The sequence below is a fragment of the Balaenoptera ricei genome, chromosome 19 (assembly GCF_028023285.1).
Source record: "Balaenoptera ricei isolate mBalRic1 chromosome 19, mBalRic1.hap2, whole genome shotgun sequence".
Taxonomy (NCBI): domain Eukaryota; kingdom Metazoa; phylum Chordata; class Mammalia; order Artiodactyla; family Balaenopteridae; genus Balaenoptera; species Balaenoptera ricei.
This window is the reverse complement of record NC_082657.1, coordinates 3,092,410-3,118,204: the sequence shown is the minus strand read 5'-3', so window position 1 is coordinate 3,118,204 and position 25,795 is coordinate 3,092,410. Positions and strand designations below refer to the sequence as shown.

General features: G+C 55.9%; 1 protein-coding gene across 4 annotated transcripts; it reads left to right on the top strand.

Moving 5' to 3' along the window:
* Nucleotides 1-70: 70 nt before the first annotated feature.
* SSC5D (scavenger receptor cysteine rich family member with 5 domains) lies at nucleotides 71-25,078 on the top strand. 4 transcript variants are annotated; one of them, XM_059905652.1, is made up of 14 exons: nucleotides 71-987; nucleotides 1,450-1,476; nucleotides 1,774-2,082; nucleotides 2,788-2,907; nucleotides 3,096-3,209; nucleotides 3,543-3,851; nucleotides 5,725-6,042; nucleotides 6,292-6,471; nucleotides 9,355-9,672; nucleotides 11,665-12,237; nucleotides 12,320-12,634; nucleotides 12,792-12,959; nucleotides 19,906-20,070; nucleotides 23,150-25,078. In XM_059905652.1, exons 1-14 carry the CDS (start codon nucleotides 543-545, stop codon nucleotides 24,988-24,990), a joined length of 5,202 nt encoding a protein of 1,733 aa, XP_059761635.1. In that variant the 5' UTR covers nucleotides 71-542; the 3' UTR covers nucleotides 24,991-25,078. The 4 variants fall into 4 exon arrangements, with proteins under 4 accessions (XP_059761635.1, XP_059761634.1, XP_059761636.1 ...); XM_059905651.1 differs by having other exon boundaries at nucleotides 12,317-12,634; XM_059905653.1 differs by lacking the exon at nucleotides 2,788-2,907 and having other exon boundaries at nucleotides 12,317-12,634.
* The last annotated feature ends 717 nt before the right edge of the window (nucleotides 25,079-25,795 follow it).

Here is a 25,795-nt window from a genome sequence, read left to right as displayed (position 1 = left end):
CTCTCTCTGATGCCTTTTCCAGTCTGTCTCCGAAGCCCCCCTTCCGTCTGGCTCCTCCTTCCCCGAGGTTGATATTAATTGTTGGCGGCGGGGGTGCTGGACTGGGGGCAGGGGAGGCAATGAGCTCAAGGCAGCCCCGCTCCCTGCCAGCCCTCTGACTCACGCTCCCCATTACCGAAGTTTTTCCACCTCACAGCTGCTTAGTGCAGAGAGAGAGAGAGAGAGAGAGAGTGTATGTGTGTGTGTGTGTGTGTGTGTGTGTTTAGTCGCCCTCCCCCACCCAAGCCTTGACCCTTGGTCCCCCAACCCCTGACCCCAGTTTCCTCGGAAGACACGCAAGTTCAACCACGGCTCCCTCAGACAGGAGGCTGGGGACTTTTGCGCGCAGATCCGGGGTGGGGGGATGGAGAGAGGAGTTTCTCCATCTCTTTTCCCAATCCAGGAAGTTCTTCCTGGTGTCTGGCTGCAAGCCCTCTTGCTGCACCGGGAGCCCCAGTTGTGCCAGGTCTCCAACCCCGGCATCTGATGTGAATCCACCCTTGATGCCCTCTGGTCCCAGCACGCTTCCCTGGCTGGACAAGAGAGGAGGCAGATGGGTGGGCACCCCACCCGGGCACCCCTGTCCCCCAACGTGCGCCCCTGCCTGGATGCTTCCCTGCAGCCTGCCGCCCCCAGGCCGGCTCCCAAGTGGGTGTTTGCAGTTGGACACCCTCCCTCCTGCCTGCCACCGCCCTCCTCCCCAGGCCTCAGCCGCCGGCCAGCCCTCTCCCCGCCCCCCCTCCTGTCCCCTGCTGCCTCCTCGGCAGCCTCTCTTCCTCCTGACAGAGCGTCCAGCCCCTGCCTGCTCCTCCCTGGGTCCCGGGCGCCTCTGGCAGGAGCCTCCCTCCCTCCGGTGGCCGCTAGCTCCTCCCCTCTCCTGCTCCTCTCCCCGTTCACCCCATCCCTGCCCCGACTCTGCAAACATGAGGGTCTTGGCCTGCCTCCTCGGTGAGTGACCCTTCTCCTCGGGGACTCAGGGGCCTGGGCCCCACCCTCTGACCCCTGAGCTCACCCACTGGAGAGCCTCAGACTTCCGGGGCCTCATCCCTGTTGCTTGGGGGATACGGGACATCTGGCCCTCCCTTGCCTGATCCCCCAGGGACCCAGCCTCTGGCACCCCCGTCCTACCCTCTTAGGAGCCCCAGGGACCTACCTCCTACCCCCCCTCCCCCCACCCCACCAGCCCTGATCCTGTGGGGGGGTCACCCATCATTTGACCTTTAGCCAGGCCCCTGGGGGAGTGCAAAGGGCCTGGGCGCCTGCCCTGACCTGAGGCATCTGGGGCCCCGCCCACCTCAAGGACCTGAACCTCGCCAGGCCCTCAACCCAGAGTCCTGCTTCCCAGCGGCGGGGTCTCTGGTTCAGAGGCATGAGGCCTCACTCTGTCCACCCCTCCAACCTCCCTTCCAGTGGCTCTGATGCGGATCCAGGCTGTTGGTAAGTGGCCCCAAACACTTCTTCCATCTGGCCTCGCTCAGCTGCAGGCCCACCCCGTGCCCAGCCTCACCCTCCAATGGGACCCTGGTCGCCCCCATCCGCCTATGACCTCGGGCACCACTTCCCCCAGGACCACCTGGGCGACGGCCTCCTGCTTCCTACGGGGCACCACTGCTCCCCGTTAGCAGCCAGGACACTGGCCTCCCGGTGATGCCCTGCAGGACAGCCCCCAGCCCGTACCCTCCCCCTGGCCCCAGGGTCTCCAGGACATCACAGCCTTTCCTCTGTCCTCCCCAGAGCGGCTGCGTCTGGCCGATGGCCCCCACGGGTGCGCGGGCCGCCTGGAGGTGTGGCACGGCGGGCGCTGGGGCACCGTGTGCGACGACGGCTGGGACCTGAGGGACGCCGCTGTGGCCTGCCGCGAGCTGGGCTGCGGGGGCGCGCTGGCCGCCCCCGGAGGCGCCTTCTTCGGGGAGGGCGCGGGGCCCGTGTGGCTGAGCGAGCTGGCCTGCCGGGGCAGTGAGCAGCAGCTGGGCCTCTGCCCCCACCGCGGCTGGAAGGCCCACATCTGCTCCCACGAGGAGGACGCAGGCGTCGTCTGTGCAGGTGAGGGGCCCTCGACCCCCTCCAAGGGACACTGCTTCAGAGACGACCCAGGGACCCAAGTCCTCAGCCCAGTAACTCTGAGAATCCAGAGGTCCAGACACCCCACCCCTGACACCCCCTGCAAAGCCAGGACTTACCACTACCCTGGAGGGCCCAGCCCTGCCTCACTCAGGGCCTGCCCTCTTTATAGCATCTGGGGATTGCATGGCGGGGATATTGAATAATATCTTCCAAACTTAAAGGGAACTTTGAGACCAATAAACAAAGCAGTAAAGTACAACTATGGAGTTTACTGTGGGGAACTCATACAGGCAGGATGGATCTGGCGGGCAGTGATCCATTTATTTGCAGCTGTGCTTCACACCACCGCAAAGGGTGCAGGAAGATTTAAAGGGGCCAACGCTAGAGACAGAATCTGAGTACCAAGGGAGAAGCATGTTTTCCTCCCCCCAGGGGGTCTTATGACCATTATTCCTCATGGACCATTAATCCTCTGTGTCAGCAAAAGGCATCCTTCCTGTTTTCGTATCAGACGAAGGCAAGGGGAAAAGTTGATTGATAGGGAACCTCTCTGGCTTGGGCGTGTTCCTCGTGAGTGGGCTAAAGCTCAGCCGTGCGAAGAGGGGAGCGGGTAGGGCCGCGGGCCTGAGATGGGGCTGACAAAGCGGAGCCAGCGCGGCCCAGCCACACGCTGCTCTCCCGAAGGTCAGCGTGTGTCGGACTCCAGGGATTGGGACGACTCACCTTCAGTCCTGGATGGGGACCCCTGGCCGGGGCTGTCTGGGGAGCTGAGCCCCGGCTCTGAGGAGGCCCCGGTGATGCCTGGTGAGCCCCCCCACATGTGCCCTGTCTCCAGCTTCGGCTGTGAGGGAGAAAGGACAGAGGCCCGTCTCCTCCACAATCCCGAGGGCCCCCACCAAGGCCCCCTTCAGACCCCTGGGGACTCTCGGGACTGACCTGCGGCCCCAGGAGGTGCAGCTGCCGATCTCCCTCCCTGCTGTCTCCTCACCCAGCCCCCCGCCCAGCCGGGACCCCCCAGAGCGGCTCCCGGAAGAAGAGCCCCCGGCCGCCCAAGCCCGCCAAGTCCACTAGGGCCCCTTTGCTGACTGCGGGAGCCCCCCGCCAGGGTAAGTCCGCGCAGGCCTCCCCTCTGCAACAAATCTGGACGGGGTGAGGCCCTAGGCCCCACTGGACCAAACCGGGGACCCCCCCCCCAGGTATGGGGGAGCAATGCATCCCCTCGGGATTCACAGTCAGGCCCAGGCTCCCCACCCGGTCAGGAGACCCGGGTGTCCACTCCCGGGACCCAGGACCTTGGCCTGCTCAGATCCTGGCTCTCCCCCTAACAGCCGGCTGGCAGGCCCATCTCAGGCCACTGACCCCCCCGCGGCTTGAATCCGCGTATCCCCAGCTGCCTCCCACGAGGCCCCTGACTGCCCCTCTCCCCGCCCGCCCGCCAGAGCGGCTGCGCCTGGTCTCCGGCCCCCACGGGTGCGCGGGCCGCCTGGAGGTGTGGCACGGCGGGCGCTGGGGCACCGTGTGCGACGACGGCTGGGACCTGCGGGACGCCACCGTGGCCTGCCGCGAGCTGGGCTGCGGGGGCGCGCTGGCCGCCCCCGGCGGGGCCCGTTTCGGCCCGGGCGCAGGGCCCGTGTGGATGGACGACGTGGGGTGCGGAGGCGGGGAGCAGGCGCTGCGGGACTGTCCCCGAAGCCCCTGGGGCCGAAGCAACTGCGACCACAGCGAGGACGCAGGACTGGTCTGCACCGGTACGTGCCCGCCTCCCCAGACCCCTCCCCCTCCCCCAGGGCCACGCCCCCTCCCCGCGCGCCGAGGTCACAGCTTTAAGGAGCGCTCCAATCCCCTTCCCTCCCCCCTCCCTCCCTTCCTTCCTCCCTTCCTCCTTTCCTTCGTCTCTCTCCCTCCTTCCTTCTTTTCACACTTACTCATTAAGCCCCATCCACACCGGGCACAGACCCAGTTCTCGCTCTCCTGACTTTCAGGATGCAGCGGGCACAGGGCGGGGGTGGCCCACAGGTGTGGGGTGGGAAAGTTCAAGGGCTGCACGCCGACTAGAGGAGCCTGCCCGCCTACCCGCACAGGGGGCAGGAAATGCTTCCGTCGGTGGATGGGACAGGGGAGAGGGAGCTGCAGAGGAAGCTGGGAGCCGGCTCCGGGCCTCACCCCCACCTGCCTGGCCTCCCGGGTGGATGTCCTCGCCCCACCCTTCATGGATGCAGGACAGAGGCTCAGAGATGTAAAGCAAATGACCCGGAACTTGACTGCGGGGTCTGTCCCGCCGCACAGATGGATCTGGGTATCTAGCGTGTAGGGCGTGGTGGGGATGGAGACCAAGGGGACACAGGTCGGGGCAGAGATTGGTGGACCAGAGGCAGTGACGGTGGCGCCTCCGTGGGAAGCACGTGGGGGCAGAAATGGGGCCTCTGAAGCCCAGTTCCCAGGAGGTGAGTTGAGTCTCCAGCGGGAGAAGAAGTCGTTGGGGAGAAGAAGTGAACCCCACTGAGGGGCCCGGGAGCTTGGCGTCTTACCGACACCTCTGCTCCTCAGGGCAGCCCCGTGAGGGAGCTCGTCACTCACAGCTGGGTGATGCCGGCAGGAGCATCTCACCCTCTCTGGTCTGTCCTTTTCTCTAGACACAGACTGCAGGCTAGAGAGATGGACTCCACACTCCCCAGAGGTGACCCAACTCCCACCCCACAAAGACCCAACAGAAATGTACCCCCAGACCAACAAGAGGTTAACATCTAGACTAGTGGTTCTCAACCCCACTCCCCGGATGACATGGAGACATTTCTGGTTGCCGTGACTGTGTGGGGCACTGGGGGTGCTGCCGGCATCGGGGGGGTGGAGCCCAGGGATGCTGCTGGACATCCTACTGCGCGCAGGACGGCCCCTCACAGCAGAGGACGACCTGACCCCCGTGTCAGGGGCGCTAAGGCTGAGAAGCCCTGCTTCACAGGCTGCAGAAGGCAGCTGGGGAGTGGGGACCTGCTTGGGGAGGTGGGTGGCGGGCATCAGGGCCGGCGACCCCAGGGCTCGCCCCTGGGGAGGCAGGGACATGGGGGGCAGTGGAAGGACCAGAGTTGGACTCTTGGAGAGCGACTTCCCAGCTCAGAGTCTTTTCCTCACTTGCAGACTGAAGATGGAATGGCTGCTTTCCAGCCCCATCTTGGGCGTGAAGCAGGACACCACACATAGCCTGTACCTGCACATCCACCTTAGTCACCTGAGCAGGTGGCCTGTACCTGCTCACCCATCCTAGTCACCTGAGCACGTGGCCTGTACCTGCTCACCCATCCTAGTCACCTGAGCACGTGGCCTGTACCTGCTCACCCATCCTAGTCACCTGAGCACGTGGCCTGTACCTGCTCACCCATCCTAGTCACCTGAGCACGTGGCCTGTACCTGCTCACCCATCCTAGTCACCTGAGCACGTGGCCTGTACCTGCTCACCCATCCTAGTCACCTGAGCACGTGGCCTGTACCTGCACATCCATCCTAGTCACCTGCGTGTGTACCTTAGTACCTGCTCGTCCATCACGGTTTCCTGCGTGCGTGGCCTAAGGCTGCTCATCCATCAGTTTCCCGTCTCTCTGTTCTCCTCCCTCTCCCCACGTCCAGGCCCGGCCCCCAGGCTGCGTCTGGCAGACGGCCCCCACGGGTGCGCGGGCCGCCTGGAGGTGTGGCACAGCGGGCGCTGGGGGTCCGTGTGTGACGATGCCTGGGACCTACGGGACGCCGCGGTGGCCTGCCGCGAGCTGGGCTGCGGGGGCGCGCTGGCCGCCCCTGGAGGCGCCTTCTTCGGGGAGGGGGCTGGACCCATCCTCCTGGACGATCTTCGCTGTCGGGGAAACGAGACGGCCTTGCGCTTCTGCCCGGCGCGGCCCTGGGGCCAGCATGACTGTCATCACCGTGAGGACGCTGGGGCCGTGTGTGATGGTGAGGGGGCCCTGGGAGAGGGGCCAGGGAGGGGGGCCTCGAGGGAGGGGTGAGAACTGGGGGGTCTTGTGTGTCTTCCTGAGGTGTACCCCAGGGCCCCGCACTCCCTCCGTCCAGACTGCCCACCTGCCCCATGTCTTGCTCATCATGAAACCTCATTCTCCGTCAGGGGTCCTGGGATGGCAGGTGTGGGGAACCGCCTGCAGCACAGCAGCGGGTGGGGGTCACCTCTTCCCTCTCACGCCCCAGGTATGCCTCTGGGATATGTCCCTCCCACGGCCCCCGCCGCGGTGGGCAGCAACAGCTCCAGGCCCAGGGAGGCTGCATCCAGGCCCCCACCCCCCACGGTGAGCCAGGCCCCACGGAGAGCAGGCATTTCACCTCCGCCCGCTTCCCCTACTGCCCCTCAGGAGCCTGGGCCGGAAGCTGGTGAGTCCCTCCTGCTCCCCCCACCCCAAATGTGGGGCTTAGCTGCTGCTGCTGCTTCTTCTTTTTTTTTTTAAGATTCTTTTCCATGTAGGCCATTGCAGAGTATTGAGTAGAGTTCCCTGTGCTATACAGTAGGTCCTTATTAGTTACCTCTTTTATATATAGTAGTGTGTATAAGTCAATCCCTATCTCCCAATTTATTCCTTCCCCTTATCCCCTGATAACCATAAGTTTGTTTTCTACATCTGTGACTCTACTTCTGTTTTGTAAGTAAGTTCATTTATATCCCCCTTTGTTTTAGATTCCACATATAAGTGATATCATCTGATATTTGTCTTTCTATGTGTGACTTATTTCACTCAGTATGACAATCTCTAGGTCCATCCGTGTTGCTGCAAATAGCATTATTTTGTTCTTTTTTGTCGCTGAGTAGGGGTTTGGCTTCTGTTTCCTGCCCCCCCGCCACTCCCCACAGCCCCTAGGTGCTCTCCTTCCCTGCTCAGACTGTCTCGGGGAAAGGGAAGGGTGGAGGGGAGGAGACGGAGCCCACAGTCAGAAGGCCCCTGCTTGGTTCAATGCTCTGCTCCGGCTGTCTTGAAACTCACAAGGCCGCCTCCTTCTCACAAATATCGAAAGAACTAGATCAGTGATGTTGTTTTAAAATACAGGCTTTAGGGACTTCCCTGGCGGTCCAGTGGTTAAGACTCTGTGCTTCCACTGCAGGGGGCACGGGTTGATCCCTGGTTGGGGAACTAAGATCCCACATGCTGTGTGGTGCGGCCAACAGGTGAGACCACTGTCATTGCAGAGATAGCTGGTTTCTCACAATTCCCAAGAGGAGGGGGCACAGCTCCCACACGACGCAGGGCCACACGGGAAGCACCAGCGTCCAGCAGGAGGCAGAGGGAGCGAGGGGTGACGGTGGGCAAAGCCTTGAGTGTGGCTTCATGGGGAGGAATGGACAAGGCAGGGTGAGATGACTCAGGATCGGCTGGTTTGCATCATTTCGGTGGGTTCTGGAGCGTAGGGGCTGCCCCTTGTTGGGTACTAGCCCTGGGGTGATGGGGCAGGTGGATGGTGCCCGGGGTGTGTGAGCCCGACAGGAGGTGGTGGGTGAGGGCTCTGGGTGGGTTGCTTTCATATGAAGGGCACACTCCAGTGGTTTCCCGTCTCTGGGAATCAGCAATCCCTCCAGATGTCAAAGCATCAGGTACAGCAAATAAAAAGCCATGATTAATACAGCCATCTCCTCAAGGTTGCCAAAGGCTGAAAAAGTGGGAACTTGATCACTATTAGCTGAGGCCTGCTTCCCCTTTTTCTGAATAATAATAATAATAATGATAACAACTGCCATAGACTCAGCTCTCACTGGCTCACGTGACCAGTGCTGTTCCAAGCCCCTTCATCAGGTAAAACGCCCAGCCACTCGCAGGGTAGGTACCGTCTGGTTTCCACGTTAGAAATGAGGCCGCGCAGCTAAAAAGTCGGAAAGCCAGGACTCAAATGAAGGCAATTTGTTCCAGAGACCACTTTCTTTATTTTTTAAAAATTATGGTAAAATATACACAACATAAAATTGACCATTTTAACAATTTTTTGTTTTTCTGGCTGTGCCGCACGGCATGCGAATCTTACTTCCCCGACCAGGGATCAAATCTGCGCCCCCTGCAGTGGAAGCGCAGAGTCCTAACTATTGGACTGCCAGGGAAGTCCCATTTTAACCATTTTAAAGCGTATAGTTCAGTCGTAAAAAATACACTCATAACGTTGTGCAGCCATCACCACCATCATCTCCAGAACTTTTTCATCATCCCTAACCCCAGACCCATTAAACACTCACTACCCTCCCCCCCATCTCCCCAGCCCCTGGCACACACCACTTGATTTTGTGTCTCTGTGAATTTGCCAGCCAGGCGCTGTATGTAAATGGAATCGTATGGTATTTGACCTTTTGTGTCTGGCTTATTTCACGGAGAATAATGTTCTCCAAGCTCATCCATGTTGTGGTGTGTGTCAGAATTTCTTTCTTTGTAACGGCTGAATAGTATTCCATCGTATGGATGGACGACATTTTGCTTATCCATTTGTCCATTGATGGACACTTGGGTTGTTTCCACATTATTGTTATTGTGAATAATGCTGCTGTGAATGTTTGCACACAGGTATCTGACTGAATGCCCATTTTCACCTGATTTTGGGTATATCCCTAGGAGTGGGATTTCTGGATCATATGGCATTTCTTTTTTTTTTTTTTTTTAATTTATTTATTTATTTATTTTTGGCTGTGTTGGGTTTTCGTTTCTGTGCGTGTGCTTTCTCTAGTTGCGGCGAGCAGGGGCTACTCTTCATTGCGGTGTGCGGGCTTCTCATTGTCGTGGCTTCTCTTGTTGCGGAGGACAGGCTCTAGACGCGCAGGCTCAGTAGTTGTGGCTCACGGGCCCAGTTGCTCGGCGGCATGTGGGATCTTCCCAGACCAGGGCTCGAACCCGTGTCCCCTGCATTGGCAGGCAGATTCTTAACCACTGCTCCACCAGGGAAGCCCCATATGGCATTTCTGAGTTGAGCTTTCCAAGGAACCACCCTGTATCCCTGACTTTTTTTTTTTTTTTTTTTTTTGGCGTGCCGCGAGGCTTGTGGGATCTTAGTTCCCCCACCAGGGATTGAACCCGGGCCTCGGCAGTGAAAGCACGGAGTCCTAACCACTGGACCGCCAGGGAATTCCCTATCCCTGACTCTTTATTCCTGTGCCTGATGCAGACGATGGCACAGCACAGGCCTGGATGAACACTTGCTGCTGGGAAGGAAGGGTGGATGAATGGAAGGAAGATGGAGCGAAGGTGGAGGAAGGTCTGACTCGAATTCTTTGGGTCTCTCCCACCCCAGGGTCCCCCCAGCTACGCCTGGTGGCCGGGCCCAGCAGGTGCTCAGGCCGGCTGGAGGTGTGGCACGGTGGGCGCTGGGGGACCGTGTGTGACGACAGCTGGGACCTGCGGGACTCGGCTGTGGTCTGCAGGGAGCTGGGCTGCGGTGGACCTCGGCAGCCAGACCCTGCTGCCGGCCGCTTCGGCTGGGGCGCCGGCCCCATCTGGCTGGACGACGTGAGGTGTGTGGGGACCGAGGCTTCCCTCGCTGACTGCCCTGCCGCTCCCTGGGGGAAGCACAACTGTGCTCACAACGAGGACGTTGGAGTTACCTGCACTGGTAAGGAGGCCCTGGCCGTTCGCTGGCTCCGGGAGGGCTTCCTGGAGGAGGGAACGGGAACTAACATTGGCACTAACATCGATTGAGCGCCCACCTCCTAAGCCCCCGCCCGTGACCGTATTCACACCTCACGATACGTCCAAATTGGTGGATGTTATGCCCATTTTACTGATGAAGACGCTGAGGCACAGAGAGGTTACACGGCAACTGAGCGGCACAGCTGGGATTCTTCCTCCTCTTCTTCCCGCCAAGAATCAAGGAAGTCTCCCACCTAGAGAGAAGCTGAAAAGGAAGAGGAAAGGAAGCAGGCATGGGGCACCGGGAGATGGCGAGAAGCCCGTGTGACGGGAGGGCCAGTTGAAGTAGACTCAGGCTTGGCCCGTGTTCATTCATTTGCCGTTATTTATCCAGCGCCAGACGCTGAGCTAGGTATTGGGTCCTCGGAATGCAACGAACGCGACCCTGGCCTTTGAGGCTCACAGTTCACTGTGAGAAAAGACGCCCCGACAAATTGCTGCAAACCCGTGTGATACATTATCATTTGGGAGGTCCCCAAGACCACCCTCGGGTTCCATAGTTTTCTAGAAGGATTCACAACAATCAGAAAAGCTGTCTCGCGTTCCAGTGGTTAAGACTTCGCCTTCCAATGCAGAGGGTGCAGGTTCAATCCCTGGTTGTGGAGCTAAGATCCCACATGCCTCGCAGCCAAAAAACCAAAACATAAAACAGAAGCAATGTTGTAACAAATTCAATAAAGACTTTTAAAATGGTCCATATCAGGACTTCCCCGGTGGCACAGTGGTTAGGAATCCGCCTGCCAATGCAGGGGACACGGGTTCAATCCCTGGTCCGGGAAGATCCCACATGCTGCGGAGCAGCTAAGCCCGCGCTCCACAACTACTGAGCCCGCGAGCCACAACTACTGAAGCCCTCACGCCTACAGCCTGTGCTCCGCCAGAAGAGAAGCCACCGCAATAAGAAGCCTGCGCACTGCAACGAAGAGTAGCCCCCGCTCGCCGCAGCTAGAGAAAGCCCGAGCGCAGCAGCGAAGACCCAACGCACCCCAAAATTTAAAAAGTCAGTTGAGGGAAGAGGCATGTGGGGCTGGGTCCAGGAGAGACCCTTGTGGAGCTTCCTCACTTAATTCTCCCAGCAACGACGCATGACAACGCACGTGAAGTATTGCCAACCAGGGACGACCTCCCAGCCTTGGCGTCAAAGTGTTTATAGGAGCTCAGTCATGAGATGTGGCTGGTGGCCCACTGGCGGCCCGTAAGTCACACTGTTAGCAGAGATGATCTGGGTGGCTCTGGCCCCACAGGGAAACAACACACTCTTACCAGGCAGGACGTTGAAAGGGCTTGGAGGTTCCCCCCCGGCAGCCAGGGGCAAAGGGCCAAACCTTTCTTTGGACAAGATTAACCCTTGTCCTGCATCGGTAACCCTTGGCATCGCCCATGGCGTCTGCCGCCTTCCCTGTGCTTATCGGAAAGATGTAAGGTGAGCCGTGGCAGCTGGGAGGATGGAGTCAACCATTCCGCCTGAAGCTAAGGCACTTGCCCCTTTCCCTCCCCTCCTGAGGGCCACGGGAGCCACAGAAGGGTTTTGAGCTGGGCAGTGACCTGGTACCACCCTGGTGGGGCGGTGAGAGCTGGGCACGGGGTGTGGGGGAAGACCAGTCAGAGGGTACAGGAAGCCAGGCCGTGGCTGGGCAGATGGAGAGGGGGGGTCAGTGTGAGGGGGTGAAGGGGGGCAGTCACATCATGACTGTAAGTGCCCAGAGGCGGGTGGTGTCGGGCGTGCCTGGCCACCGTGTGCCCCGGGTCTGGCACAGGGCCTGGCTCGTAGGAGATGCTTTGTAAACATCTATGATGTGAATGAATGCATGGGAACTGGGTGGTTGTCTGTAGGGGGAGATGAGAGAGAAGGAGAGGCCTGGTCGGACAATCACGGTGTCTGCTGTCTCCCCTGTCCTCCCCTCCTGTCTGCCAGGTACCCCCGGCCTGGACTCCGTCTCAGACCCCTTCAGTTGGAGCTGGATCCCTGGCCTGGGTAGAGACCCCGATGCCTGGCCCCCGGGGGAGCTGGCCACCAAGCCCTCTGCGAGGCGGACCCCCAGCGTCCCTGAGAAAACCACCACCAAGGCCCCAGGGAAGATGCCCAAAAGCACAAAGAAGTGGGTGACCAAAAACGCAAAGAGACTGACCACTCAGCCCCCCGTGATATCAACCACTAAGTACTCCAGGGCCACGGGCACCCAGAGTCCCCCAGACCTGACCTCACTGACCACCACCACTCCGACCACTGAGGCCTCCCGAAGACCGACCTCCGAGCTTACCACCACGCCGACCACGGAGGCCCCTCGCAGGCTGACCTCACACACCACCGAAAGGCGGACTCCCCGGGCCCCCCGGGAACAGACCTCTAAGACCCTGGCAACACCGACTACCCAGGGTCCCCGAGGAGTGACCTCTGAGGCCACCATGGAGCCATCGGCCGAGATCCCAGGAGTAGGCACTCCAGAGTCCTCCAAAGACCCAGCCCCCTCCCCCACTGGGGCATCAGGTGAGAGGAAGGAACGTGGAGGGTGTGGCTGACCCCTCCTAACCCCTGCTGACCCCTCCTGATCTGGGCTGTCTACCAGCAGGCCTGTTCCGGGTTCGTCTGGCTGATGGGCCCAACCGGTGTGCCGGGCGGCTGGAGGTGTGGCACGCTGGACGCTGGGGGACAGTGTGTGATGACAGCTGGGACCTGCGGGATGGCATGGTGGCCTGCTGGGAGCTGGGCTGCGGAAGGGTTCGGCCCCGAGTGGGCAAAACCCACTACGGCCCTGGCACCGGGCCCATCTGGCTGGATGACGTGGGCTGCAAGGGAAGTGAGGCCTCGCTGAGCGACTGCCCCGCTAGGGCGTGGGGACAGCACAACTGCGACCACGAGGAGGACGTGGGGCTCACCTGCACTGGTACGGCGGGGGGCGGGGAGTCAGTGGCCAAGGAGTCAGGGTGGCATGGGGGTGGGGACCCAGAGTCACTCCAGGAGATTCGGGAAGGGGACTTCGGAGCAACGGCAAGGACCTCTGAGATGGGTCGGGGCTCTCCCCTTCCCCAATCTCTCCCAAGGCTATGCAGACGAGGAAGACTATCCCCCCTGGACCTGGGACCCCACCTCAGGAGAGGACCTGGCCAAGGGGACCACCGCTGCAGCGGTGCCTGCACACACTCTCTCCTGGGGCACCGCTGGGAGCCCAGGGACCCCCTCCCCAGCGACGAGGCACCTTCCAAGCGCAGGTGAGGGGCATGGCCGGGGTGGGGAGGGGGCCTCCATAAACCTCTGTTCACCTCCCTGCCGGGCGTCCAGAAAGATCCTCCTAAATGAGCTGGCCTGGGTCTCAGAGACCCCAGACAGGTTTTCCTCGGCTCCAGAGACCCTAAGAACATTCCCTTCTTGGGCTCGGCAGTAGCACTGTCCCCCAGAGCCTAAAGGAGACCCCATCCCCACCCCCTGCGGTGTGATTCGCGGAGAATCCGACCAGGCTCAGCAAAGCCCCGGCCCGCAGTCCTCCTGCAAGCCAGCCGGGGCCTTGGGAGCCCGTGCCCCTCGATCCAGAGCCTCGACGGAAGTCCCCCCAGACCTCACAGCCGAGGCCCACCCTGTCACCACGTTGTCTCCCCACCCCAGCCCCTCAAACCTGTTCTCCCAGCTCACGCTCTGGTCAGGGTCGGGCTGTGGCTCAGAGGCGGGGTGGGGACATCCGGGTCGAGCGTTCTGTCCTCAGCCTGACCCCCTTCCTCTGGCCAGTGGGAGCAGCCTCCAGCCCCTCAGCTCTGTCCCCCTCTGCCCCTCCGCCTCTGGCTCGCTGTCGCCTGCTTCCCTCCTTCCGCCTCTGCTGCCAAGGGCCTTGACCTTGACCCCCGGGGCCTTGACCCCCCTCAGATGCTGCCCATTTCTCTACCTTCCTCTGTGTGTGTGTGTGTGAGATCTCTGTCCCATCCCTGCTCAGGGTCTCTCTTGATCGCCCTCGGCTCCTCTTTCTCACATTCTCTCTCTTTTTTTGGCCTCGCCCGTGTGGCACACGCGATCTTAGTTCCCTGAGTAGGGATGAACCCGTGCCCCCTGCAGTGGCAGCGCAGAGTCTTAACCACCAGAGCCGCCAGGGAAGTCCCAAAGGAATTTACTTTACTTTTTTATTTCATTTTTAAATTTTTATTTATTTATTTTCCCCTCTCTTCCCTTTCAATTTCTCGCCCTCCTCATCTCACTATTTTTTCCACCGGCCCTTTCTTTCTCATCACCTTTCTCATTTTTTTTCTTTCCTTATCAAGTTCATACTCCCATCATTTCTATTTCTCTTTGTCTTCCCACAGTCAGCTTCTCTTTATCTTTTCCCCTCTGCGTCTGGTTCTTTTTCCTTTCATTTTCCATTTCTCACTCCCCCACCCCAACCCGTATCTCTTTCTCACTGTACTTCATGGCCAGCTTCTCTTCATCTCTCCTCCTGTGTCCTCCTCTTTTTATTTACATTTTCAGTTTCTCACGCTCATCGTCTCCGTTTCTCACTCTATTTTTCACGGTCGGTTTATCTTTTCAGCTCCGTGTCTCTTTTTTCTTTCTCTTTCTCTGCCCCTCCTCGTCTCTATGCCTCGTCAGCCTCTCTCACCATCTTTCCCATTTTTTCTCCAAGTCCACACCCCGTCACCCCTGTTTCTCCCTGCTTTTCGCGGCCAGTTTCTCTTTCTTTCCCCTCTGAGTCTTCCTTTTTCTTTCACTCTAACCGCCACGCCCTCCGCTCCGTTTCCCACTCAACCTCCCCCCACCCAGGGTCGGTTCTCCCCTCAGCTTTTTCTCCGTCTCCTCATCCTTCTCGCTGACTCTCCATCCTACCATTTCCCGCGTGGCGGCTTCTTCCCCCGGCTCTCCCGACCCCGTCCCCCCGCGACGGCCGCTCTCTCCCCCCAGGTGTGGCCACTTCTGTTCCCTCTCCGCGGGACCCCGCCCCTCGCGCCTTTTCCCGCGGTTTTCACACGCTCAACACGCCTGCGCACTCCGAGGGCCTCTGCGAGAGGGGCGGGGTCTCGGATGGAGGGGTTGGCAGGGCAGACTTCAATCGCCCCGCGCCGTGTGACGTCACAGGCGCGGTGCGTCTGCTGATTGGCCGGCTGGCCCACGCCGCGGCAATAAAAGCGGGTGAAGAGGCTAGTGAGCCCACCGTCTGCGGTCTGCCTTGGTGTGGTGCCATTCCGGCGGGGAAGGGAGGGGGGCGCGGAGCAGGCATTGGAGGTACGGAGATTTGGGGTGGGGGGCACCCGAGCTGTTAGTTAGGGCTCAGTTTCCAGAGGTGATGCTCCTCGGGTGCAGTGTGGCCAGGATTTCTGAGCCTTTGTTCTCTGCAGCCCGGCGCCACCTCCCCTATCCCTTAGCGCCCCCTCGTGGCGGAGAGGTCGGATGCTGGGCGCGAGGCACAAATACATACAGAACTAGGAATTGCGCGATGGAAATCTCAGGAGTCACGTGTACAACCTCAGTAATGGGAAGACTTGGAGGGAGGTGCGGGGTGGCGTCGGGAGAGGGGAAACGACAGACAGGAATTCCTATCCTCGTTAGCAAGGTGGCCTTGAAAAAAATGACTGCTTCTTTGAACCTCAGTTTCTTCCTTCGGAAAAAACGAAAACGGGAGCTCCAAGGTCCCTGGAAAGAGTCAAGGAGAGCTCACTGTGCTAGGCACGCATGATTCCAACTGGGTGACATAGGTCCCGGTGTTGCCCCTGTGTTTCAGGTGGGGGAAAAATGAGGCTCAGAGAAATTAAACTTTTTAACTCAGGAGCCATTATTGAGATCCATTTTAAACGATTTCGCGCACAGTTTGCTCGTTGGATTGGAAAAGATTCTGGAATAACTGAAGTCATTGCAAGAGTGAATTCTGGAGTACAGCTCGCTGGGTTCCAGCTGTGGCTGCGCTGGGATTAGAACAACGAGCTGGGTGACCTCAGGTCCCAATGCAATGAGCAAAATGTGTGTGAAATCATTTAAAACCGCAAAACATTGGTTGTTAAGAGTTATTTACCGTAAATGACCAACAGCTGCAGGATCCCAGGGACGGAGTGATTATTTCCAGTAGAGCGATTGGGAAAGACCTCGCAGAAGAGATGGTGTCATTTTCACCAGCAGATACCAGGAGGAAGGGGATTCTCAGAGAAGCAGAGGCTGGAGTTGAGAAAATTGCATTGCCTGTTTGGGCCACATCGTCTCTGCTAGACTTTTAGCTGTCTTGTGTTTGGCTATGTCAGTTTCTATTGTTGCCACACACTGCCACACATTAGGGGCTTAGACAACACAAGTTTATTATTTTGCAGGTCTGAAGGTCAGAAGTCCCACCTGGGTATCACTGGCTAGAATCAAAGTGTCAGCAGGGCTGTGTTCCTTCTGAGGCTCGAGGGGAGGATCGTTCCCATGCCTTTTCTAGCTTCTAGAGGCCCCTCCACTCCTTAGCGCATGGCCCCTTCCTCCATTTTCAAAGCCAGCAATGTTGCATCTGTCTCTCTGGTCCTTCTTTTGTCTTTACATCTTTGTCACTACAGCTGGGATAGATTCTCTCATTTTAAGGATTTGTGTGATGAGATTGGGTCCGCTTGGATTAATGTAGTATAATCTCTTCGTTTCAAGTTCTGGACCCATAATCATATCTGCAAAGTCCCTTTTGCCAGGAAAGGTAACATATTCACAGGTTCTGGGGATTAGGGCTTGGACATCTTTGGGGAGCGTTATTCTGTCTACCGTGGGATCTGTGTTGTAGAGACTTCGTAGAGACTTTTTTACATACTTGTTGAATGAATGAATGAATGAACCAGTGAGAGACCGCTGTGTAAGTCTAGAGAGAGTGTACAGGAGACGAAGCTGGAAACTTATGAAGACTGAATTCTCACTTTCCGTTTCACTGAAGCAAAATTTCTTGAGGCTTCCAGGATGATGGAATTTGGAGACGCAGACATTAATTCGTGTCTGAAATGTTTGCTGTGTGGCAGGCATGAGTACTAACCCCTGGGAACACAGCAGTGATGCGCACAGCAAGGGAGGGGGAAGGGAGGGCTACGTGTTGTAATTTAAAATAGGATGATCAAGAGGTGACTTACTAAGAAAGTGCCGTTTAAGTGACAGCCTCAAGAAGGAGAGGGGGGAAGCCATGCAAACATCTGGTTGGAGAGTGTTCTGTAGAGAGCGGACAGCACATGCAAAGGCCCTGAGGTGGGGGTGTGCTTAGCTGGTTCAAGAAACAGCAGCAAGGTCATTGGGAGGGAAGTGAAGTGGTTGATGGGGATGATGGCAGGAGATGAGGTCTGTGGTACATTGTAAAGACGTCTGCTGTGATGGGGAGCCTGGAGGGAGCTAAAGGAGCCGTCCAGACAGAGGGAGCAGCATGTGCAAAGGCCCTGTGGTGGGACCTTGGGAGACCGGCAAGGATGCTGGCTTGGCGGGAGTGGAGTGAGCCAGGCAGGGGGAGAGTGATCGGGGATGAGGCCAGTGTCTGGGTTTTATTCTATGTGCAGAAACCCTTGGCGTTTTAAGCACTTTAAGTTATGGAGGACGTGATCACATGTATATTTTCTTTCTTTTTTGGGGAGGTGGGGGGGCGCGCCTTGCGGCATGTGGGATCTTTGTTCTACGACCAGGGATCAAACCCGTGCCCCCTGCAGTGGAAGCGCAAAGTCCTAACCACTGGACTGCCAGGGAAGTCCCCCACATGTGTATTTTCAAAGCAGTCGCCCAGGATGCCTCAGGGGGGTGGATGTAGGTGTAAGAGTGCATGCAGGGAGACCAGAAGGTCCATGCAGACGTGACGGTGGCCTCAACCAGGGTGGCAGTGGAGATGAGAGAAGTGCAGGTGTTCAAGCTACATTCCGGGGGTTGAGCTGGTGGGTTCGAGTGATGCGTTGGGTGCGAGGGTTGAGGAGAGAGAGGGAGGTAGGGGACGGGGACCCGCCTTTTACTGAACCAGGGAACACTGCGGGGTGGGCGCACAGGATCCAGAGTGGGAATATTAAGAGCTCCATTAGTGATGCGTTTGACACACCCAAGTGGAGACATGAGATATGCAATCCTGGAGCTCCAAGGAGCGCCTGGGGGGAGGGAATTTGCAGCTGTGGGAATGGATGAGGCTATGCAGATGGACAGCCATGTCTAACGGAGTTTCCACACCCAGTGGGGAGGTGGGATGACTCGTGGACTCGGGATATCGCTGTACGTCACGGCTGCGCAGGGGGGGAGGGCATCCAAGATTAAATGCCAGATTGCATTTAGAGGTTGCGTGGTAATAAGAGCATCAATAATAGCTGATATTCATTGAATAATCTCCGTGTGCCAGGCACCATCTAAGTGCACCCCACGGTTGGTTGTTTTTTCTGGCCGCATCGTGTGGCATGTGGGATCTTAGTTCCCCGACCAGGGATCGGACCCATGCCCCCTGTGGTGAAAGTGTGGAGTCCTAACCACTGGACCACCAGGGAATTCCCCAAAGTGCATACCATGGTTTAACTCACCTCCTCCACGTGGAACATTATGAGATGAGTACTATCCTTATCCCCATTTTATAGGTAGGGAAACTGAGGTCCAGAGAGGTCAGGACAGCAAAGGGCAGAGCTTGGATTCAAACTGCAGAATTCACACTCATAACCACTCCAGCCACAGAGACTGGGAAGAAGCCTATGATAGAATTAGCTCTGAAGAACCCAGGAAGCATAGAGCAGGGTGTAACCTCAAGGGGAAGCAGGGAGTGGCCTTGGAATCAAATTCTAAATAAAAGCTCATGAGGGAAGGAGTGAGGTGAGACCCAGGAGATCTACCCCTAGAGGGAAGAGGTCCTCGTTCAGAAGCAGATAGACCTGCTGGGTCTGAAACCCAGCTTCTTAGTTGCGTGACCTTAGGAAAGTTCCTTGCCCTCTCTGGGCTTCAGTTTGGTCATCTGTAGTGAAACTGCATCTTCTTTGCCCACCAGCTCCCCATGAGATTGCCAAAAATTTAAAATGTCTCTCAGTGGCAAGGATGAGGGGATAAAGGTGGGCAGTTTGACAGCATCTAAAGAGATCCCGTCCGCACGGCAGTCCCACAATTAGGTGTTGAGCAATTCTCACTCATGAAGAATCCACTGCAGCAAAACATTGGCCACAACCGAACCGCCCGTCCACAGGAGCATAGATAAATCGGCAGTTGTGTGTTCATACGATAGAATATTACACAAGGTTAAAAAAAAAGAAGGAACTAGAGTTATATGCATTTAACTGAAAGGGCAGCTTATCACTTGCCAGCCCTGCGACCCCATGGAGTAGGTGCCGTCACGATACCCATCGTACAGGTGAGGAAACAGAGTCGTGGAGAAGTGAAGTGACTTGCTCAGCCAGCTAGGAAGGAACGCAGCCAAAAAGCAGGCTGTGAGAAGGTGTTTGCTATATATATGTATATGTGCAGTCTTTCTAGTTGTAGGCAGCTAACACATGTGGAAACAATGTAGCATTAGGGAGTCCCACCTGTATACCTAAGGTGTAAAGGCATGCTTGGGAACTATTAACTAAAGGCTTCTCTGACAAAGGGAAGGGATGTGATTGGGTCTCGCAAGGGTTGTAACTCTGCAATGCTGCTTCCTTTTTTTCGATGTATATTTTAATTAAAAAATCGAATCGATCACACACTAATGGATCATGAATGAGAATGTGGCCATATCTTAGAGCACATTTTGAGTACACACGGACCCAGGGAGTATGCCTGCATTTGGTGGGCTGACATAGTAACAGGAAGACAGCTTCAATTTGTGTTCTTTTTTTTTTTTTTTTTTAATGAGCTTTTTTTTTTTAAACTTTAATTAATTAATTAATTAATTAATTTTTGGCTGTGTTGGGTCTTTGTTTCTGTGCGAGGGCTTTCTCTAGTTGTGGCAAGCGGGGGCCACTCTTCATCACGGTGCGCGGGCCTCTCACTATCGCGGCCTCTCTTTTTGCAGAGCACAGGCTCCAGACGCGCAGGCTCAGTAGTTGTGGCTCACGGGCCCAGTTGCTCCGCGGCATGTGGGATCTTCCCAGACCAGGGCTCGAACCCGTGTCCCCTGCATTAGCAGGCAGATTCTCAACCACTGCACCACCAGGGAAGCCCCTCAATTTGTGTTCTTGATGGAATCCTCCTAACGCCCAGCATCTTGGAAAGAAATCTTCACAACACTGTTATTACTCGGTTCTCCCCGTATCTCTCAAGGTGGCGAGGATGGTTATGAGCCTTCTTGGACGTGGGACACACCTTCAGGAGAGGTCCCAGCCAAGGGGACCCCCACCGCAGGCATACCTGGACCCCCTGGCACGGCTGGCACCACCAGGAGGCCAGGCCAGCCCTCTCTAGCTCCAAGGGTCCGTGGGGATACAGGTGAGGCATGTGGCTGGGGCAAGGGGGCCAGGGTGTTTGTGTGGTGGGATGGAGAGGTGGACTCCAGATTTCCCCATGGTGACCCAACTCTCACCCTAGAAAGACCAGGCAGAAATCTATCCTGAGACGAGGGGTTATTATCTATACCAGTGGTCTTCAACTGGGGGCAACTGGCAACATCTGAAGACATTTTGGGTTGTCATGACTGGGAGCAGGGAGGCTGCTGGTACCTGGTGGGTAGAGGCCAGGGATGTTGTTATACATCCTCCGGTGCGCAAGGTATCCCCCACAGCAAAGAATCATCCAGCCCCAGACGTCAACAGTGCCAAGGGTGAGAAACCCTAAGCTATACCATGTAAGTCACTCTGACAGATAAGAAAATGACAGGAAATCCTATAAGAGAATGGGCAAAAGATACAAACAGGTGATTTGCAGAAGAGGAAGCCCAAATGCCCAACGAGTATGTCTAGAAGTGCTCACATTCATCATGAATCAGAAAATTCAAATTAAAACAATGACGAGCATGGAAAAAAATTTGAAAGGTAGATAATACCAAGTGTAGGTGAGGGGAGGGTGTGGGGAGACAGGCATCCCCACTGGCTATAGCAATTCGATAAACACAAGCTAGTGGTGTTTAGTGAAATTAAATATGATTATACGTTATCACCCAGCAATCCTGCTCCTAGATCTATATTCCAGAGAAATTCTTGTACAGGCTTGTAAGGGAATATGTGTGAGGATGTATTAGGGAATTGGAGGCAAGTTAAGTGTCCAACAGTAGGGTAACAAAGAAGAGAAATGCAATGGTTACACATGATGGAATTCTATGCAATAGCTAAAGCAATGACGAGCTATATACACAGCAACATGGATAGGTATGAAAAACATAATACTGAGGGGAAGGTCAAACAGAATGAGATTTCCAGCAGAATATTATTTGCAGCAATTAAAAGCACAAACACAAAAATACACATACACTTATATATTAACATAAACACATCTATGCATTCTGTATTGTTTAAGATCACACATATGTTTAAGGCCATACGTGAAACACATTAGAGTGGAGGTACCTATGGGAGAGGACGAGGGGATGGAGATTGGGATTAAAGAGGAGAAAAAGTAAGATAAAGCAAGAGAAGACGTTGCAGGGACTATTAATGACAACGTACAGTGGGGTATGAGTAGCTTAGCTCTCTGCACCTTGGGTCTGAAAAATTAAAAATCAATACCACTCTAGGTTACTGAGTCCCTGTACTATCGAACTAAGCTGAGATTCTTGAAATAATAACTAGGCACAGTTAACATTCATCAAGCAATACACCATGTGTCAGGCGCTATTTTATGCACTTTATATGTATTACTCTTTAACATATTTATATGTGTTAATCCTCGTAGCAGCCACATGAGCCCTACATGAGTGATGTAAGTGCTATAATTGTTCCCATTTCACAGATAAGAGAAATTGAGGCACAGACATCAATGACTATGGCAATATAAATAATCATGAGAATGCTTATCATGTGCTAGGCGTTGTGTAAGTGCTCTGCACACACACGATCTCTCTGAATCCTCATGATTACTCTGCAAGGGAGGTATGTGGATCATCCATGGTTTACAAATGGGGAAGAAACTGAGATTCAAGGCAGTTAAGTAACTTGCCCGTGATTACCCAGCTAGGAAGTAATGGAGCTGGGGTTTAAATCCAGGAAGCCTGGCTGGAGGCCAAGCCCTTTACTTAACTGCTCCTCTGACCCTGCAGGGGGACACGATGCACCTCAAAGACGCTGCAGGAAAGTGGAATTCTGTTGAGCTGTGCTGTTCAATATGGTAGCTACTGACACAGGTGGCTATTTAAATTTAAGTGAATCAAAACTTTGAAAAAGGAAGGACCTACTGTATAGCACATGGAAGTATACTCAATATTTTGTAATAACCTATAAGGGAAAAGAGTCTGAAACAGAATATGTATATATGTGTGTGTGTATATGTATATATCTGAATCACTCTGCTGTACACCTGAAACTAACACAACATTGTAAATCAACTATACTTCAATTTAAAAAATTTAAAAAAAGAAATCCATTCAAAGGTAAAAAAAAAAAAAAAATTGAAACAGGAAACATTCATTCCTTAGTTGAACTAGCTACATTTCAAGTGCTCAGAAGCCACAGGTGACCAGTGGCTACCATACTGGACAGCACAGAACATTTCCATGACTGAGAAAGTGATACTTAATGGCCTAGACTCTGTATGTAAAGGACTTGGGTTCAGAGCTTGTCCCTGCAACTTTCAAACTGTGTGTGACCTTGGGCAAGTTACTTACCCTCTTGGCCTGATTTCTCTCATCTGTAAAAAGAGCTTAAAATTCACATTTACCTGGAAGCAGGGCCTGGAAGAGGGTAAACCTTCTCACTTTACTCGGGCCTAAAATTTGGGGGCATTCCAAACACTTAGTAATGAAGATAAATAAGATCTTAATGCCATAGGTTAAAAAACAAATGAATGCAAAAACAATCCACGATGAACTAAATAAAATTTTAACTAAAGTCAGGATCTGACCTACCTCACCAGGATCTGACAGAGCCAATTTTAGGGGGGTTTCCAATGAGGTAGGTCGGATCCTGTCTTTAAAATTTTGACTTTTTGTGCATTGTAGATCTTTTGCATTAATTTTGATTGTTTAAAAATATGGCGTAAAGAGATTTGTCTTGATTACTGAGATTACCCTTCAGATTCCCCCTCATGCTATGCACCGTCTCCCGCTCCCCTCCCGCTCTTTATCTCCCTTCATCCCATCTCTGCCCTTCGGCCCCCTCTTGCATCCCAGTCACCCCTCCACATCCCCCCTCCCCCCTGCCTGCCCATCTCCGCATCGCCCAGAGGGGAGGACGCCAGGTGGCGCCTGGAGACATCGGAGGAGGCGTGGAGGTGGGGCACTAGGGCGGATGAAGTCTGCCGGCGACCCATGACGTCACGATGCTTTCTGCCTTCCCATTGGTCGGCCCACCCCTGGAAGGCGGACCATGCCGCGGGGTGGGCGGAGCAGACTGACCGCCGGCCGTCTTTCCTCCAACAGGTTCACTGAGGAAACCGTGGCACGAGCGACGGCTGCGGCCCACAGCGGCCAGGACTGCGCCCCCCACCACTTCCCCAGCTCCCTCCGCCTCAACGGGGCCCCCGGGCCCTGTCCTGACCTCTGACTCCGCGCCGCAGCTCATCCCCACAGCAGCTTCAACACCGGAGGTGACCTCTGACCCTCCCGCCACTTTGCCGCCCAGCCCAGACCCGGCCTCCTGGACGAACTCTCACCGCACCTCGACAACCCCTGGCCTTACCTTATCCACCCCTGATGCCACCGTGTTTCCAGCGCTGACCCCTGGGCTTTCACCCACTCCACCACCCACCATGCCCAAAGAACTGACCTCTGACCCCTCTGCACCAGCAGTGGTGACCCGCCTTTCCCCTACCTCAGAGCTGACGCCGGAGTCTGACACAACCCCAGCCTTGGACACATCTCCATACCCCAAAACAACTCCAGAACCTTCTAGTTTCCCAGACCCTTCCACAAGCCCTCACCCCACTACCATCCCTCACTCCACCATGACCTCTCACCCTACCACGACCTCTCAACCCACTACCACCCTTTACCCCACCACGACCCCTCACTCCAAGACCTCTCACCCCACCACGACCTCTCACCCCACCACAACCCCTTATCCCACCATGACCTCTCACCCCACTGCCACCCCTTACCCCACCCCCACCCCTCACTCTACCTCAACCCCTCACCCCACCACGACCCCTCCTCCCATCACCACTGCTCAACCCATCACAACCCCTTACCCCACCACAACCCCTCACCCCACCACGATCCCTCAACCCACCACGACACCTCAACCCACCACGACCCCTCAACCCACCACAACCCCTTACTCCACCACGACCTCTCACCCCACTGCCACCCCTTACCCCACCCCCACCCCTCACTCTACCTCAACCCCTCACCCCACCACAGCCCCTCCTCCCATCACCACTGCTCAACCCATCACAACCCCTCACCCCACCACGACCCCTCACCCCACCACGACCCCTCCTCCCATCACCAGTGCTCAACCCATCACAACCCCTCACCCTGCCACGACCCCTCACCTCACCACTACTGCTTACCCCACCATGACTCCTCACCCCACCTCAACCCCTATGGTCACTGCCAAGTCCCTTCTAACTTCCTTGGGAACAGAACTTCCCTTTCCCTCTTCAGCACCAACAGTCAAGCCCAGCCCACACCCCCGGTTGACCTTCACGGGGGCCCCTCACCCCTCCACATCCCAGATGTGGAGCCTAGAGCCCTCTCCAGCAACAGAGTCCAGCCCCTGCAGGCCCTCTCCAGCCCCAAGCATAGAGACACTGCCCACTGAGAACTTCACACCACCCACGAGCCAGAGCCCCAAAGTAACCTCTCCACCTTCCCAGACTCCACACTCAGCCTCCGACCCCACTGCGGCCCCTGACCTCCACCTGTCCCCTACGGCCCCCCCCTCGGATCAACCTCCCCCTGACCGCCTCACCCTAGGGCCAACTCCTGGTCAGAGCCCAGGCCCCCTTGGCCCATGTGAAGCCCCAGTGCCACCTGTAAGGGTCATGGCCTGTGATCCTCCTGCCCTGGTAGAGCTGGTGGCTGCTGTGAGGGATGTGGGTAGCCAGCTTCAGAGGCTGACTCAGGCCCTGGAGCGGGACCAGCAGGAGCGCCAAGCCCTGGGACTGGGGCTGACCCAGCTGGTGGAGGCTGCCCAGGGTCTGGGGCATCTGGGTGAGGTTGTAAAGAGACTGGCAGAGGTGGCCTGGCCCCCCAGCACACCTGCACCAACCACTACTACCCCAGAGGAGGAAGAGAGGCCTCTGCGGGGAGATGTGTGACCTTATCTGGGGTCTGAGGGACTTAAGACACTCCCAAACCAAAATAGGAAAACCAAAGTATCTAATTAAAAACAAAATGTGAATGATGTTTCTGGGGGACGAGTGGAGGTGGAATCACAAAATTGATCTGTTTGTGAAAACAGCAGGCACCATGTGAGGTGGTGAGGACGGTGAGGACGACGGTGATAGTGGTGATGAGTGTGATGGTGATTATGATGGTGAAGATGAGAATGGTGATGGTGATGGTGAGGATGAAAGTGATGAAGGTGATGATGATAATGGTGGTGGTGATGAAGGTGACCATGATGGTGATGATGATTATGATGGTGATGGTGATGAAGGTGACCATGATGGTGGTGGTGGTAATGAAGATCATGGTGATGCCTATCCTGATGGTAATGATGAAAGTGATGATAATGACTGTGATGGTGATGATGGTGATCATCATGCTAATGATACCAATGATGGAGATGATGATGGTGATGATGGTGATGATGGTGATGATGATGGAGATGATGATGGTGATGATGGTGATGATGATAGAGATGATGATGGTGATGATGGTGGAGATGATGGTGATGATGGTGATGATGATGGAGATGATGATGGTGATGATGGTGGTCATAAAGATCATGGTAATGACTATTGTAATGATGGAGATGATGATGGTCATGAAGGTCATGGTAATGACTATTGTAATGATGCTGCTGATGATAATGGTGATGATGGAGATGATGGTGATGAAGATGATCAGGGTGATGATGGCAGTGATGATCATGATGGTGATAATCATGATGGCAGTGAT